This window comes from Geotrypetes seraphini, chromosome 9 (genome assembly GCF_902459505.1).
Source record: "Geotrypetes seraphini chromosome 9, aGeoSer1.1, whole genome shotgun sequence".
Taxonomy (NCBI): Eukaryota; Metazoa; Chordata; class Amphibia; order Gymnophiona; family Dermophiidae; genus Geotrypetes; species Geotrypetes seraphini.
In genome coordinates this window covers 25,700,117-25,717,492 of record NC_047092.1, presented here as the reverse complement: position 1 = coordinate 25,717,492, position 17,376 = coordinate 25,700,117, and the positions used below count along the sequence as shown (strand labels likewise).

General features: G+C 40.9%; 1 protein-coding gene across 4 annotated transcripts in view; it reads right to left on the bottom strand.

Annotated features, from left to right (window-relative positions):
• The window catches only part of GSAP (gamma-secretase activating protein), a 114,262-nt gene that overhangs the window by 58,758 nt on the left and 38,128 nt on the right, over nt 1–17,376 (bottom strand). For all 4 annotated transcript variants that reach the window (XM_033958261.1, XM_033958259.1, XM_033958258.1 and 1 more), the window contains exons 6-13: nt 17,273–17,361; nt 14,737–14,803; nt 12,116–12,165; nt 11,702–11,806; nt 9,549–9,608; nt 6,894–6,946; nt 4,274–4,344; nt 2,283–2,357 (exon numbers count right to left, since the gene is read on the bottom strand). In XM_033958261.1, the coding sequence (XP_033814152.1) occupies nt 2,283–2,357; nt 4,274–4,344; nt 6,894–6,946; nt 9,549–9,608; nt 11,702–11,806; nt 12,116–12,165; nt 14,737–14,803; nt 17,273–17,361 (570 nt within the window). The remainder of the gene's footprint in view (nt 1–2,282; nt 2,358–4,273; nt 4,345–6,893; nt 6,947–9,548; nt 9,609–11,701; nt 11,807–12,115; nt 12,166–14,736; nt 14,804–17,272; nt 17,362–17,376) is intronic.

Here is a 17,376-nt window from a genome sequence, read left to right as displayed (position 1 = left end):
CAAAAGATCCAAAATGTAATTATAAACAGAAAAACAAAGAAATATTATTAAGGAAAATAATGCAAGACAGCTGATGAGGACATCTTAATTATTCTATACTCCTCCATTCTTTTCCTTCTCAAGCCGAGAAAGAGATAGGAAAGTTGTCAGCTGGTAAGGCTCGAAGAAAACATATTGTATAACACATTTACAAGGATAACGCAGGAAAAAACTTGCTCCAAGAGCTATTATTCCTGGTTTTAACATAAGAAACTCTTTTCTTCGCCTTTGTGTGTCCCTGGCTAAATCTGGGAACATTTGTATTTTGAGTCCCATAAATTCTTTCAGGACCTCTTAATCGTGGGTGATCAGATTATAGGACAGTCAAAGATTTTCAAACAGTGTCAAGATGGCGACAGCGTCTTTCTTGATACTGTTTGAAAATCTTTGACTGAATGAGTTATTGATGTATCGCATCGCTTTGTTAAAATCCAGTAGTGACTGGATATGGAGAACTAACGCTTTAATAGTTTGCTTTATTTGTAGTGATGATGCCTTGGCATTGGCCCTGACGCAGCGGATGAGTATAGACCCCGCGAAACGCTGGCCTTGTCGGCAGACAGGCATTAGATGCGACATTAGCTGTCTGAAAAAAAGCATCTTAACAGCGAAGACTGCTTGAGATAAGTTATTCTCTGTCAATTTTTTTCAACATAAGGAATAAATGCACGTTGGAAAATTGAGTAGATATAGACGCTAAAAAAATTTTTGCTAATTAATGTAAAGTAATGTAAAGAAAATCTTGGAAAAATATATATTTAAAAAAAGTAAATAGGTGGATAGTAGCAATTTTTGTGGCTGATGACTGGGGCAAGGAGCAGGAACACTACGCTGACCATCTCAGTTTGTGGTTTAACAACTGTGTGTAGGCTCCAATTCTGAGGCTGATAGTGTAAAGCCTGGAATAACAAGGGCTGGAAACACTTTAGTGTACTTTTCAGAATAAGTGGTATTTTATACTTTGCTATATCTAAACCACTTGGGTTAGTTGTTTTGTGTCTAAATATGACCATATTTCACCATATCTCAAAAAACTCCATTGGCTTCCGGTCGCCTTCAGAGTCCAATCCAAAGCAGTGATGATTTGCCATCAATTTTTGTATGGAAACATCCCAGAATTACCTAAAAGTAATATACTGAGCTACACACCAAAAAGATCTCTGCATTCTGAGAGTTTAGCTTTACTGAAGATATCCTTGAATCCAAGACTTGTGAGACAGGTAAAAGGACTTTCTGTTGTGCGGGGATTAAGTTCTGAACTCCTTAGTGGGTCAGATATGAAATTGTTGTGAAAAGGATAGGTTCAGAAAATGACTAAAGATGCAGCTATTCATTGATGCCTTTTTTTTTTTAGTTATTTCAGCTAAAATTGATGAATTATCTATGAGCTCTTCTTTCCACATTATGGTTATTTCCCTGAGGATTGTATGTATTTCCTTTTTATTATATGATTATTTTACCATGCATTTGCTTTTATTTTGTCGTCATTTTAAAATTGTGTATGTAAACCACGTACACTGTTTAATTTTAAGCGGTATATAAATTTATAAAATAAATAAATAAATAAAACCTAGACAGGGCCAGAAAGCGTGGGGTGGATTTTTAGCACAAAGCTCCTTAACACAGCCAAAAGAATAGTTGGCTTAAATTTATGAGCCTTAGTTTTAAAAACTACAGTTTAGCTCCAACATTTTGAAACTCAGTTTGGCTAAAAATTGGCACCTAAATTCAAAAGATGAGTTCTTTGGGGGGGGGGGTTCCCCCAATAGCAGCCTCGTATTTTCTTTTCTCTGGACTTAGCATATCTTTTTAAAGCTGACAAATCTCTTGAATTTCTTTCCAGCAAAACCCACAGTTCACAGGCTGGGAATGTGTGGCGCAGTGGTTAGAGCTACAGCCTTACCACCCTGAGGTTATGGGTTCAAATCCCTCGCTGCTCCTTGTGACCCTGGGCAAGTCACTTAATCCCCTCATTGCCCCAGGTACACTAGATAAGAGTTTGAGCCCTCCGGGACAGATGGAGAAATATGATAAAGTAACCTGAATGTAAAACCACTTAGGATATAAGTGGTATATACATAAAAAAATTTAAAAAAAATCCTTTTCATGAATTTAACAGCCAGTACAGAGAAGGGTAAAATATTCAGGCTGTTAAAAAAAAAAAAAAATTCTGAAAAATTAAAAGATAAAGTAGAATTTGCACTAAAAATGCAGTTTATTACTAATTTAAGGCATGTTCATACCTCTGTGTAGGAAAGCCACAGAGTAGATAACCTCATTATCATGTGAAGCCCAGCTGTAGCACAGACACAAACCTCCTGCAAGAGAAAAACAACTGGGTTAATTTTATTCATTTATTTTATTTTATTGCAGTTTAGAATTATTTTACAAGAATTTACTCTCGCTTCAGCAATACAGAAATGAACAACATTACAAAGGAAAAAAAAAAAAAGAAAAATAAGAAACGCATTATTTTCCTTAGACCACTATAAATGAGGGTTAGGTCCCAATGAAGCGAAGAGAAAGTCATCACTGCTCTCAAAGGGTTTCCCCAACATAAACTGATTTGCAGTGCTTGTCTTAGGGCTCCTTTTATCAAGCCACGCTAGCCGCTACTGCCTCCCTTGAGCAGGCGGTAGTTTTTAGGCCAGCGCGGGGGTTAGCGCATGATGAAACGTCACGTGCATTAACCCCACTAGCGCGGCTTGATAAAAGGAGCCCTTAGTGTTTTTTCAGAGGGCATCTGACATATGTACTTTGAAGGCAACAAAAAAAAAAAAAAAATGGCCTTTGAAACCCCCATCCCTTCCCCTCACTCCAGGTATAAGTTACATGCCCAGTGAACAGTTCAGGTACTTTTAGTTGCGGACATGGAAAGCACTCATGAGGATTTATTTTCCTTTTTTTTTCTCATTTTCTATCAATTATTGTATTTCTTACCCTTTTTCCCTTTCGTAGCGTATGTCCTGTATTGTTGCCTGTATTGTTTCCCTGAAAGTTGTAAATGTTTTTAGCCATGTACGTCGCTTAGAAGTAAAAGCGATTAATCAAATTCAACATATTACTGGAAATTGGAAGGACTATACTAAACTTAATTATACCTTTTGGTGGAATTCAGTTTGCCATATTTATAAAATGGAGAGAGTGCTTGCTATACAGCAAGGAAATTAAAATAGTTTCAAAAAGATTTGGGGGCCATTGATTGCATATTCTAATGATTAGACACCTTGGACACTTTTTTATTACATAGGACTATATTTAATGTGGGGATGGGGAGGTATGTTATGTGATTTAATAAGTTTATTCCTGATGAATGGGATGGGTGGGAGAGGAATCTTTTTTTTATATGCATTTGACAATAATTGTTAGAATGTCAAGTGATTTGTACAAATTATTTCATTGAATTTTGTACACTTGTTGCAAGAGTTAAAACTGAATAAAGAATTTAAAAAAAAAAAAATTTTTAAATAAAAACTTGAAACTTTTTGAAACTTGCACCTGCCTCAAGCTTAGCTTAGTAGAAAGTGCAAGCTTACCCGCCATACTCGTATAAGTGACTTGAAAATTACCCCCCAAAAATGCTTGAAAACCTGAGCAATGGAGACAAACAGTAAAGCAAACTGTCCATTATATAGCAGAAGACAGATTTATCTAATCCATTTGTTCCTGCAAGGATGACACCTTCATATGAGAAATATCTATCCCCTAAGCCAGTGTGCCGCAAACTTTTTAAGCCACTGGCACACTAATCTCGGGGCTGCGGCTGGAAATGCGCGGATGTCCTCCAGCCGCGGCCCTTAGCCTCCTCTTAACGCCAGTGGGAGGGTGCTGCAGAAGGAGAAGCGAGGAGAAGGCGCAGAGGTACAGGCACCAGCTGACTACAGGACATGCTTTGCCGGCATCTCGGGGCACACCTGGAATCCTCCAGGGCACACAGTTTGCAATATACTACCCGAAGCCATGCACTGTCATGTACACCAGTGATATATCCCCCACCTCTCATATTGCATGAAAACTCATACTCAAGGGCAGCAGGACTGTCTCCTTTTCCTTTTCATAATGCATCTGTGTAGGATCTTCCTCTGCTGCAGCTGTGAGACAGTAGAGATGGCAGTATGGCACCCACCACCACTCCCCACCCAAGGTATATGTCCGTCCTGCCCGCTCAGACGCCTCGATATCCAACTACTGTAGCATCTTTTACCAAACCCAGTAGCGTCAAGCCCTTCGGTACCTTCTTTGCTTGCAAAAACGTGTACATTCAGAGACTGGTCTTGACAGGTATCAAATCCAAAATTCACGAGTCTGAGTGAAAGAACAGAAAACCGATTCAAGACGAGAATGAAAACAAGCACATTCTCTCACACAACGAAAGCAAAACATACTCTCTGCTAAAGTACACAGAGGAACATATCCAGTTAAGAGTTAACCAACTTATCTGGTTATACTGAGCAGAATTACCCAGTAAAGTTGTACCACTGAATATACTGGCCAGTAAACTTCAATACTGCGATTCCTCTGCCCAGACTTCACCAGATATCTTCAAATATATAGTGGTGAATACTGATGCCATCATGGTTGTTTAACTGCTTGAACTGCCCCCTCATGCTGCTCCAGAAGCAATGAGATCAACAGCATGCTCCGAGAGCTGGAGGAATGCCACCGACTACCTCACTCCTAAAGCAGCACAAAGGGAGAGGTTGGCTTGAGCATCAGATCTTTGGCATCTCTGCGAACAAAAGTATTTTTACCACAGTAGAGGTGGGAGAGGAGGGGGGAAGGAAAATGTGTGCCCCCCCCCCAATAAAATGGACTGCTGGCTACACCCCCAAGGTTAACCATGCCCTCCAGCACACCTAGGGTTACCATATTTGTAAAGATAAAAATAAAATAAAAAAAAGAGGGCATGATTCTGCCCACACTCCCACCCACCTTTCACCCTTTCCTTGGTCCCCCTCCCCAACCTCTATACCCTTTTAGTGCTGTTCTCTCTCTCTCCTTCTCTCCAACCCAGTGCTTCTGTTTCTCTCTCCTTCCAACCCTTCTTTCCTGTGGGTAATTCTTTCTCTCTCTCTCCTTCCAGCCCCCAACTTCCCCCCCCACCACACACACAGGTGCCCCTCTCTCCTTCCAACCTCCTCTCCTGCTGTTTTTGTCTCTCTCCTCCCATCCAGGATGAACCTACTCCATGCTTTTCCAGCACTGCCTCCCTCTCATAATGCTTCTCCAGCCCTCTCTCCTTGCATGCTGTTTCTCCATCCCTCCCTCCTTGCTTCAATCTCCAATGCTGCTTCCTCTTATAACATCAATAGCTCCTGACTTCCCCACCTACCTCCTTCCCAACTGCTGTAGTTCAATCTTCAGGCAGCTAGCACAGCAACGAGGTAAGCCTGCTGCCGCCGACCTGCCCCTGAACCCACCTCTCTGCAGCAACTTCCTGTTCTCACATAGGTGGGACCCACAGGGAGGTGGTTTCCAGGGAAGGTCGGCGGCAGCAGGATCATCTCATTGCTGCTGCCAGTAGCCTGAAGACTGAATTACAATGGCCAGGGAGGAGATAAGTGGGAGATTCTGGCGAGCCAGCTAAAGCTGGAGAGATTCCCCATTAAAAAAAACAAAAAACGTCCAGGCACCTGGATGGTCCTCTAAAAAGAGGACATGTCTGGGTTTTCCCAGACATATGATAACCCTAGGCACACCTCCAATTCTCCCCAAGATAAGGGATTAAGGTGCACAGCTTCTAATGTGTGTTTTGAATGTACAGCACACAATTTGCCACTAAATGCAAAGTGTATTATTTTACTTCAAAACATGCCACATAAGGTGCAAAGTATGCAGATGTATGCAAAACACCTCATTATACAAACCAAACACCACAGCTTTGAGGTGGAGTTAGTTTTCCTTCCTAGGAGTCCTGAGCTGGTAACAGGTGGACCAATATTCCAAAGGGTCATCTTAAATGGGCCGGAGGTTTTTAAACTATGGCACCCATCCCTGATCCCACAACAAACAGACCCTCCAAAGAACCTCCACTATCCCAAATGCTCCCCAGAAGAAATCTCCACCACCCCCTATAGACACCCCCCAATAGACCCCCTTGGTCCCACAAGGCCCCCCCCCCCCCCCCATTGGCCCATAAGGGCCTTCCCTGGTGTCTTTTGGATGGGTCTGGAGTGATCCCCTCTCCCTACTAATGTTGGGTTCAAAATGGTACTAGTCAAACCCTAGCAGTAGTCTCACAATACAACCACTAGGTGTCAAGCTGCAAAAGAGGTTAGCAGTGGCCTAGTGGTTAGAGTTGCTGCCTTGGCATCCTGAGGTTGCGAGTTCGATCCCAGTATGCTCCAGGTACACAGTTAGATTGTAAGCTTGCTGGGACAGATAGGAAAAATACTTACGAGTACCCAATTACTATTCAATGATTTGAAAACCACTTTGGGTGAATCTCTTCATGAGATACCAACAAATAAAATAAATAAGAACGTGCACTGAAGAGTAAAGGTTTCTTGGGGTGAGGGGGGAGAGAAAGCTGAGCACATTTTGAAAACCTACAACTCCATTAAGTTGTTGGCAATCCACTGTTTCCAGAGAGGGGGAAAAAATAGAGATATCTAGCAATGCAGCTTGCAAAGTTGATCATTTAGACTAATCTGCAGTAACTCAGTATTCCCACAGTAAAACATAAAATTTACAACTGCTTTTTGTCTAGAAAACTGTGCATGGAGCACAAAATTCAATTCCCATCTTCAAGCTCCATCTCCTTTAGATCCAGGCAGGTTCGAGTGCCCAGGGCAATGATCTTCTTGAGTCTCCCTAACACCAGCCTTAGCTGCCAAATCAGTTAAAGCATTTACCTTAATTCTCTCAATTCTGTGTCTGTCAATACAATGTCAAGGGGCACTTCCAGCTGTTTAAAAGAAAAACCAAAGTTATTCATCAGCTCTTATTCAATACAGGAGAAAAATCATAACTTTATAGATAAGGGAGAACAATTTTCAAAAGTTATTTATCCAGTAAATAGATCTAATGCAAAGTGATGCACATTGGGAAGAATAACACAAATCATAGTTACCAGATGCTAAGGTCCACCTTGGGTGGGTCAGTACCCAAGAAAAAGATCTGGTGTCATTGTAGACAATATGCTGAAACCTTCCGCCCAATGTGCAGCAGTGGCCAAAAAAAAAGCAAACAGGACGCTAGGAATTATTTTAAAAGGGATGGTTAACAAGACTAAGAACATTATAATGCCTCTGTATCGCTCCCTGGTGCGACCTCACCTTAAGTATTGTGTTCAATTCTGGTCGCCTTATCTCAAAAAAGTTATAACGGAATTAGAAAAGGCTCAAAGAAGAGCGACCAAGATGATAAAGGGGATGGAACTTCTCTCGTATGAGGAAAAACTACAAAGAGGTTAGGGCTCTTCAGCTTGGAAAAGAGACGGTAGAGGAGATATGATTGAAGTCTACAAAAACTTGAGTGGTGAAGAACGGGTACAAGTGGATTGATTTTTTTTAGTCTGTCAAAAATTACAAAGACTAGGGGACACTCGATGAAGTTACAGGGAAATACTTTTAAAACCAATAGGAGGAAATATTTTTTTCACTCAGAAAATAGTTAACCTCTGGAACATGTTGCCAGAGATGGTGGTAAGAGCAGTTAACGTAGCTGGTTTTAAGAAAGGTTTGGACAATTTCCTGGAGGAAAAGTCCATAGTCTGTTATTGAGACAGACTTGGGAGAAGCCACTGCATGGAATGTTGCTACTCTTTGGGTTTTTGGCCAGTGTGAAAATGGGCTACTGGGCTTGATGGACCATTGGTCTGACCCAGTAAGGCTATTCTTGTTCTTATGGAATGGGACTTCTATAGTACCTTTCTGTGGTTACAAATCAAAAGTGGTTTACATGTTACATACAGGTACTTATTTAGTACTGAGGCAATGGAGGGTAAAGTAACTTGGCCAGAGTCACAATAAGCTGCAGTGGGACGCAAAACTAGTTCCCCAGGTTCTCAGGCTAATGCTACATTAGGCTACTCCTCCACTCACGGGAGACAAAGACTTAAAACTGCATGTGCATAAACAGATCAGGCTACTCAAATGACAAGGCTGTAGTCTGCAGTCCGGACCCTGGAGCCCTTCAGTGTGGGCCACCCTCAACCCCCCCTCCTCCGGTTCCAGGTCTGGCGCTCTCCATCTTAAATCCTTTTTCTGCCCAGATCTTCACACAGGCTCGCCTGCTTACTGATGCACCTCGCCCTTGCAGAAGCAGGAAGTTAGGTCAAAAGGGGGCGGCAGAGAGCAGGCTCTGAACTTCAGCAGATGGCCTGTGCGAAATCATTACTACTTGCTTAAGACCTGGGAAGACAAAGGATTTAAGGAAGGGTGTGCCAGACCTGTAAAAAAAAAAAATAAAAAAAAAATCTACTTTATTCACTATCAAAATAAAAATTATTGTTCGCATATTAATGAGTCCCATGCATTATTAACTTGGCATCATTGGGAGGCATGTTGCCATCACACAAAATCTTAACACATGCAATAATGGGGCACATACAGGCAGTGATCTACTGTACATACACAACTGGCAGATACCATGTATGTATTTACAGTTGCTCTGGAACAGGTACATATACAGTATGTGGTTGATCGCTGGAATAGTCTTCCACTACAGGTGATTGAGGCCAGCAGCGTGCCTAATTTTAAGGCCAAATGGGATCGGCACATGGGATCTCTTCACAGGGCAAAGGTAGGGGAGGGACATTAAGGTGGGCAGACTAGATGGGCCGTGGGCCCTTATCTGCCGTCTATTTCTATGTTTCTATGTTTCTATATTCTACTTTTGCCATGTAAAGCATGTATAAGCTTCAGTTTTACAAGGGAATGTATACATCTAAGAAAATGAGCATTTTTTTAATAAAGGGAAAGTATATTAAGAGGGAAATTCTATAACTATGTACCCCTAGTGTGTGTAAATGCAGCGGCAAAACAGAAGCGTGGCCAGAGCTACCATTGTAAATTGGGTTCAATTCTGGCAGCCGTATCTCAAAAAAAGATATAGCAGACTTAGAAAAGGTTCAAAGAAGAGCAATCAAGATGATAAAGGGGATGAGGAAAGACTAAAGGGCTCTTCAGCTTGGAAAAGAGACGGCTAAGGGGAGATAGGATTGAAGCCTACAAAATCCTGAGTGGTACAGAATGGGTACAAGTGAAAATAGATTTTTTTTATTGCTCCATCAAAAATTACAAAGACTAGGGGACACTCAACGAAGTAAATACTTATAAAACCAATAGAAGGAAATATTTTCTCACTCAAAGAATAGAACTCGTTTCCAGAGAATGTGGTAACAGCAGTTAGCACAGCTGGGTTTAAAAAAGGTTTGGGCAAGTTCCCGAAAGAAAAGTTCATAGTCTGCTAATGAGACAGGCATGGGGGAAGCCACTGCGTGCCCCTCCCATTAGATTTACAAATTAGAAAGACACCTCTATGAAAATATCATGCCTTGTACTTACTAGCTCATTAAAATTTTGATCAGGATAAAACTGGACACATTTTAATAGAGGCTTTGAGTCCTGAAATTGGAGAGAAAAAGAATTACAGGTTGTATACAATATCAGTGGCGCCGTCTTCGTGGGGATGCCGGCATCTCTCTTCCTCTCTGCCCCTCCATCTTTACAAATGTCACTAAACCCCAACAGATAGGGCACCACCCCATCATTGTAGGATTTATCTCATTTCTGAGAACATGACTTATCTATTTGCTTAACCATTCTCCACGTTAGGGGTTTAATCAAAGTGAAATACTGTAGTGTTGATTAGAGAATTGACACGGGGGTCAAATTTTTCCCCGTCCTGTCTCCACGAGTTCTTTTCCTGTCTCTGCTCCATTCCTGCAAGCTCCGTCCTCATTTGCATAAGCCTCAAACACTTTAAAATCATAAGTAGCAACATTCTAGAGCTCTGATTGTGATGTCATAATGCCTCATTCCACCAATGCTTAAGCTCCGTCCTCATCTGCACAAGCCGCAAACATTTTTAAAATCATAAGTAGCAACATTCTAGAGCTCAGATTGTGATGTCATAATGCCTCATTCCACCAATGCTTAAGCTCCGTCCTCATCTGCACCAGCCGCAAACATTTTAAAAATCATAAGTAGCAACATTCTAGAGCTCAGATTGTGATGTCATAATGCCTCATTCCACCAATGCTTAAGCTCCGTCCTCATCTGCACCAGCCGCAAACATTTTTAAAAATCATAAGTAGCAACATTCTAGACTCAGATTATGATGTCATAATGCCTCATTCCACCAATGCCTAAGCTCCGCCTTCATCTGCACAAGCCTCAAACACTTTAAAATCATAAGTAGCAACATTCTAGAGCTCAGATTGTGATGTCATAATGCCTCATTCCACCAATGCTTAAGCTCTGTCCTCATCTGCACAAGCCGCAAACATTTTTAAAATCATAAGTGCTTGAGGCTTGTGCAGTTAAGGCAGAGCTTACAGGAATGGGACAGGGACAAAACTCATAGGAACGGGACAGGGAAATTCTCTAGTGTAGATACTTATCACAAGCTCATGTTAGCATTAAATCAACACATGAAAAGTGAAAACAATTCACAGTTCTGACCTTTGGAGTAATGACTAAGGAGAAAACACTCAATAAGGGCAATTAAAAAAAAAAATTTACAACAACCCCTTCTCCCCATACCCAAATATATTACAAAAATTAAAAATACTTAAAACAATGGAAGAAGATGCCCAGCATCTGTCCTCCTTTTGGTGAAGACTGTTTCAGGGGTATGTACTGGGGACTCTAAAAAAACAGGCATAGAAGGACCACCCTGTGGAAAGTACCCAGTTCGACTTCAAGGTGGATCTTCCCAGGCAAGGGACACTGAAGGCACTGCTCACAGCCCCTGGAGGAGGGGACAGAGTCAATGTCATTGCTCAAAGGCCAAAACCAATAGCTGGTTCGGGACCCATGAAGCAGGATTCCAGCTCTGCAGCCAATGACTGTTGATGCAATGATTAGACAGACTATAATGTGAGAGAAGAGATCAAAATAGGGGGGGAAAAGTCCCTATGCGACAGCCAATGAAGGCTCAAGGTGTCAGACCTTAGTCCTGTTCCCAGCTTAGCTTAAAGAGGAGCAAAAAAAAAAAAAAAAGAAGCTACTGTGTGAAATGAAAAGTAACCTTGCAAGGACAAATGTGTTCCATTATTCAAAATTATAATTAAAAAAAATATTCAAAATTATAATTAAAAAAAATATTCAAAATTATAATTAAAAAAAAAAGGAATTATGTATGTATGATTTGATTATGTATTGTTTTGTGTGATTTTTCCTTTTTTCCTTTGGAATTATTGGATATTGTAATGTATTCAAAATTATAATTAAAAAAAAAATATTCAAAATTATAATAAAAAAATATTCAAAATTATAGTAAAAAAAAAAGGAATTATGTATGTATGATTTGATTATGTATTGTTTTGTGTGATTTTTCCTTTGGAATTATTGGATATTGTAATGTATTCAAAATTATAACAAATGTGTTCCACAACTCAAAGCCATGTTCAATTACTAAGATGGTAGGATTACTTTGACGTGTGCATATTATTTCTGTTCAGTCAGAAGAGGTGTGTGTGCAAGGGATTGATCACCTTCACAATAATGTAGAATAGTCTCTGGCCCAACATATCCCATTGTGCCCAAATGAAGTCTTCAGCCACTCTGTCCTTGGGGAGCTGACCAGAGTTCTGAATAAGCTGAAAGACAGAAAGAAAAAAAAAAAAAGACCAGAAAGCAAACTTTAAAGCCAGCATGGGGTGTACCAGCTGCTATTTCTCCTCCAAAGAGCACTTCACCGCCTCTGGCAAGATATTTAAGTTGCTTTGAAAAGGAAACATATTGCTTTCCATAGCAAGGGCGGACTAGCAGTGACGTGCTACCTCGGTATCTCTTGACGGCTTATTTGGAGATAGGTAGCTATGAACGAGCGGCCCAGCATTATTTAGATTCCAAATCTCCAGTTATTACCAACAAGAGAAGGGCAGGAGGGAGATTCACATGCTTACCACTCTGCATCCCTCTTCAGCGGCAACTCTGATGTGAAACTGTTCAATGTCTTAAAGAAATATACAGACACTTTAATGGCTTTTAAAAAGATTTGGTAGGTAACTCAACAGCCCAAAAGTCACAAACATTTCTTTTTTTTTTTTTTTTTTTTTTAATTCTTTATTCTTTTTAAAACTTTCAACAAGTGATTTTATAATACAATCATATACACTTTAATATCACTTTTTAATCTCACATATATTGAATCATAATATAATTCCTCCCTTTCTCCCTCCCTCCCTCCAACATAACATTATAATTTTAAATAATTAAAAATTAAACCCACCCTCCCCCCACCCTATACTTCAATAAATAAAAGGGGAAAAATAATTATTAAATATCATCAGTCCTTACAGTAATTTGTTAATGGCTCCCAAACATCAATAAATTTTTTATATCGTCCCTACTGAATAGCTAATATTTTCTCCATTTTTAAAATATGGCACAATGAATTCCACCAGAAACTATAACTTAATCTAACATAATTTTTCCAATTTTTTGTAATTTGTTGAATGGCAACTCCTGTCATTATGAGTAATAATTTATTGTTTTTAGAGGATGTTTTGACTCTTTTTCCTCATTGATGTACCAAATATCATTAAGAACATAAGAATTGCCATCTCCGGATCAGACCCTTGGTCCATCAAGTCCGGTGATCCGCACATGCGGAGGCCCCGCCAGGTGTACCCTGGCATAGTTTTAGTCCCCATATCACTGTATGCTTCTCAAGGGAGAAGATGTGCATCTAATTTACCCTTACCCGTATCACTCTATGCCACTCTTAAGGAGGTGCCACAACTATATCTCTCAATGCCGCTCTCTCTTCTTAATAGATTGCTTTAGTCAAACTATCAGGGCTTCAGACATGCCATTTGGTCACCACACAATTTTTTGTGTTTGCTTGGTTGCCAAAATTATTCTCACTGGCTATGGGTTCTTCACTAGCCCCTACTCAATATGTTTGTATTTTAATAACTCTTGCAACGTGCTTTGTTCCCATTTTAAAGCTAATTTTAATTCTAATTCCTTAATCTTTTTTTCCAAACTAGAAAGTTCTATTTTAAGTTTTTTCCTTTCGTATGCTGAAAATGAAATAATGTGTCCTCTAATAGTTGCTTTAAAAGCATTCCACAGAGAATTTAAAGAGATTTCTTCTGAAGTATTTAATTGGAAATATTCTTTTTTTTTTTTTTGTATTTCTTTAATAAAGTTATCTTCAGCAAGAAGAACATTATTAAACCTCTAAACAGGTCTACTAAAATCTTGATCTATCATCGGGGAATAACACAAAGACATTTCACTACAAATCGGAAACCTGGTCAGTTGGCACTGCAGAATTAATAGCTGAATTTAGAATATGTAAGCACAAGGCGATGCTCGTCCAATCAAAATTTCTCTAAGGTAGCATATCCCTTACATCATTCCCAGAGCCAATAACTAGCACCTTCACCTTTTATTCTCACCTTGTCCTCATCTCCTCTCTTGCAAGTGATAAAATCGGATTCTCCAGTCCTTGGTCACTCTTTCCCTCAATCCGGAGAACAGTAGGACAGTGGTAGCCTTCTCAGCTTTTCACCTATCCCCCGTCACTCTTATATTTATTCTTCTCGTCTGCTGCTGATTATAGCCCTGTTTGCCCCTCCCCCCTTCTCCTTACAGCACTGTTACACACAATTAGAACTTGCCACTGGAGGAAAAAGGTGAGCTGAACCCCATGATCAACATAGCAGGATTCAAAGTTGGATAAGTTCCTGGAGGGAAAGTCCATAAAAATTTATTAACCGGGTGGATTCAGGAGAGCTATTGCTCATCCCTGGAAATGAAGTATGGGAAATAAATCTGCCTGGTATTTGTGCTAGGCTCAATAGACCTTGCTACAAATAGATGTATCCATGTAGAAAAATTAGCTGGGCATATTAGAAACATAGAAAAGTGACAGCAGAAAAGGGCCAAGGCCCATCAAGTCTGCCCACTCCATTGACCCTCCCTCCTAGCTACCCTTTGAGATATCGTACTCTGTTGATTCATCCCCTTAACTCTACCCTTCTAGAGATCCGATCTGGGCATCCCATCTGTTTTTAAAATCTGCCACGCTGCTGGCCTCTATCATCTGCACTGGAAGCTCATTCCAATTGTCAACCACTCTTTCGGTGAAGAAATACTTCCTGGTGTCGCCATGAAACTTCCTGCCCCTGATTTTTAGCGGATGCCCTCTTGTGGTCGAGGGTCCCCAAAGAGAGAACATATCATCTTCCACCTTGATACGACCAGTGATATACTTAAATGTCTCAATCATGTCTCCCCTCTCCCTACGTTCTTCAAGAGAGTATAGTCGCAATTCGATCAGCCTTTCTCCGTACGGGAGATCCTTGAGCTCGGAGACCATCCAGGTGGCCATTCGCTGAACCGACTCAACTCTCAATACATCTTTACAATAATGTGGTCTCCAGAATTGCTCCTGAAAATCATTTTCACAAGACAGAGGCTTCTAAGTGCACAACTGCAGTTATCCCACTAGATCCCTCTGAAAATTATCTTCTAAGTGTGATAGGCTCAAAAAGAGACTTCATGAAATACTCACATCTGTCCTCTGAAATTAGTAAAAGGTGACTTTCTGGAAAGTGATGCGTCTCACTTGGGTACAAAAACTAAAATAAAACACACACAACTTTTTACAAAGCGAGCAATCCTCTGCTGGAACACAAGGAGAGACAAACACAAATTCAGCAGTGCTAAAACAATTCTAAAAACTTCCCATTTAAATGATCACAAAATGTCACCAAATACAAATGCTATTTATCCGTCCGTTTCACGGCAGCAGTACTTCTTAAACCTTTAATCGCATTGCACGCAAACCTTGGGATAGCGAGTAACGTGGCGTGCGAGCGTTCTGCAAGATGAGCAAAACACTTGATTAAATTTTAACTCGACCAAAACGAGCATCATCTTGCAGTGCAAGCACGTTTACCGCATCACGTCAAATGCGTACAACATACGTGCGTCGCATCACTGAGTGCGTACGCACCTAAAATTTCTAACGGTGCATGCTAACAACATTGATACATGTTATTTGCTTCAGGGCCCTGCAGCTAATGGTCAACAGCACCAGCAAACATTCTTAGTAAATAATTGGTACTTAAAATTCTACCCTAAAATATCAAAGTGTCTTCCCAATGACAATTGTTGTCAACAACATTAATATATCTGAATCAGCCCAGTTACATTTGTGTTCCCTCTATGTCACTTGGGGCAAACCACCCGATACTAAAAGTGATTTAAGAGGGCAGAAGGGGCTCTTGTCTGCTTATATTGCTTTGAACTGCTCAGCCGTCAATATTCAGTTGCACAAAAACAAACAATGCTGCTGAAAATCATCTCTGAACACTCGTGTAGAAAATGGACCGATCCAGGGCAGTGAAGGGGTGGCACCGGGGACAAGCCAGTGGTTATGCAGCTGCTGGCAATGTGCCCTGGCCAAGTAAGATAGCTTAAAAGCTGTCCTAAATAGGCCCAGTTAAATAAACAGAATCTGGCACTTCGAGTCCCCCCCTCCCTCCCCCATCAACTTCCATCCTCCTGTTCCCTCTCTCCTCAGCCCACAACCAAAGGAGGTCTCTCCCACCCCCGGAACAACCCTCCAATTCCCTCGGTCTTGGAAACCCATCCCCCAAGCCTAAGAACACTGGTGGTCCAGTGGGGCATGATCAGGACAGGAGAGAAACCCCCCTCAATTCCTGCCCCCAGTGATAATTTTCTCCTGCAACTTCTCATAGCAGCTTCATGGTACTGCCTGCCTCCATTGGCCCCAGTGGGCCCCAGGGATCTAAGGTATGCCTGGGGGAGAAGACATTCTTCTTCCCCCCCCCCCCCCACCAGACTTGGGGATCTTTTCAGGAGGCTCAAAGCACTTAGAAAAAGTTGGGGAAATTTTATGCAGGCCTGCATAAAACTGTCTTAAGCAGCCTCAGCTGAATATCAACCAGGACCCACATAAACTCCTGAGGCCAGCTCCAGCAAAATTAGCCCCTGCTAGTTAAAGCCGGTACCCAGACGTGGCCAGGTACTGAATATCTGGGGCTAATTCTGCCAATAGCGGACAGTGTTTAAAAAAAAAATCTCCATTTTTAATCTTAGCATGAAACATCAATATATTTGTTAAAGTGGTGAGGAGTGGCCCAGTGGTAGAGCCGCTGCCTCTGCACCCAGAAGTTGCGAGATCGAATCCCAGAACTGCTCCTTGAGATCCTGAGCAAAGTCACTAAGGGCTTATTCTAGAAGCATAACGCGCGGTAATTTTGTGCGTGCACTAAAAACGCTAGCGCACCTTAGTAAAAGAAGCCCTAAATCTTCCATTGCCCCAGATACAAAAAAAAAAAAAAGGACCTGTATATATTTAAACCGCTTTGTGTGTGTAACCACAAAAAGGCAGTATACAAGTCCTATCCCCTTTTCCCTTAAAATGAAAGATTAAGAAATTTATTTTTTCCAAAACATTTTAGCCATTTTTTTTTTTTTGGCTGAGGAAGTAGCAACAGGATTTTCTTGCCTTTGTTAAAAACAAAAGGAATTGATCCCGAAATATCCACAAAGAAGAAAATCCAGAGAAAACCCAAAAAAACTCTGTGGAGTGACGATGTTCCTAAATGGACTTTATTTGAAAGGGTCAAAGTTCCAAAGGTACACTGAAATCATCTACATAAAATAATTCCATCCACATAAAAGCCTTAAAGGACCTAGTCCACTAGGGATACAGGACCCAACACGGTCCGCATTTCGACAAAAAGTCTTCTTCAGGGGTCCCGGGGGTCCTATAAAGGTGAGTACTTGGGAAATAATTGTGTGGTGAGCTGGAAGTGAGACACTGCTTGCATTTGCAATGGGTCCTGTATCCCTAGTGGACTAGGTCCTTTAAGGCTTTTATGTGGATAACCTATTTTTATGTGGATGAATTTATTTTATGTGGATGATTTCAGTGTACCTTTGGAATTTTGACACTTTCAAATAAAGTCCATTTAGGAACATCGTCACTCCACAGAGTTGTTGTTTTTTTTTTTGTTTTCTCTTGCCTTTGTTAAGACATTTCCCAATCATCTAAGAAATACACCATGCCTTGGTACCTGTACTCGGATGCAGCTATCCACTGCCTTCAGGACCTTCATGTTATTAACGGGATGAATTTCAATTAACAAGGTCAGACATCGGGATACTACCAAACAGGGGG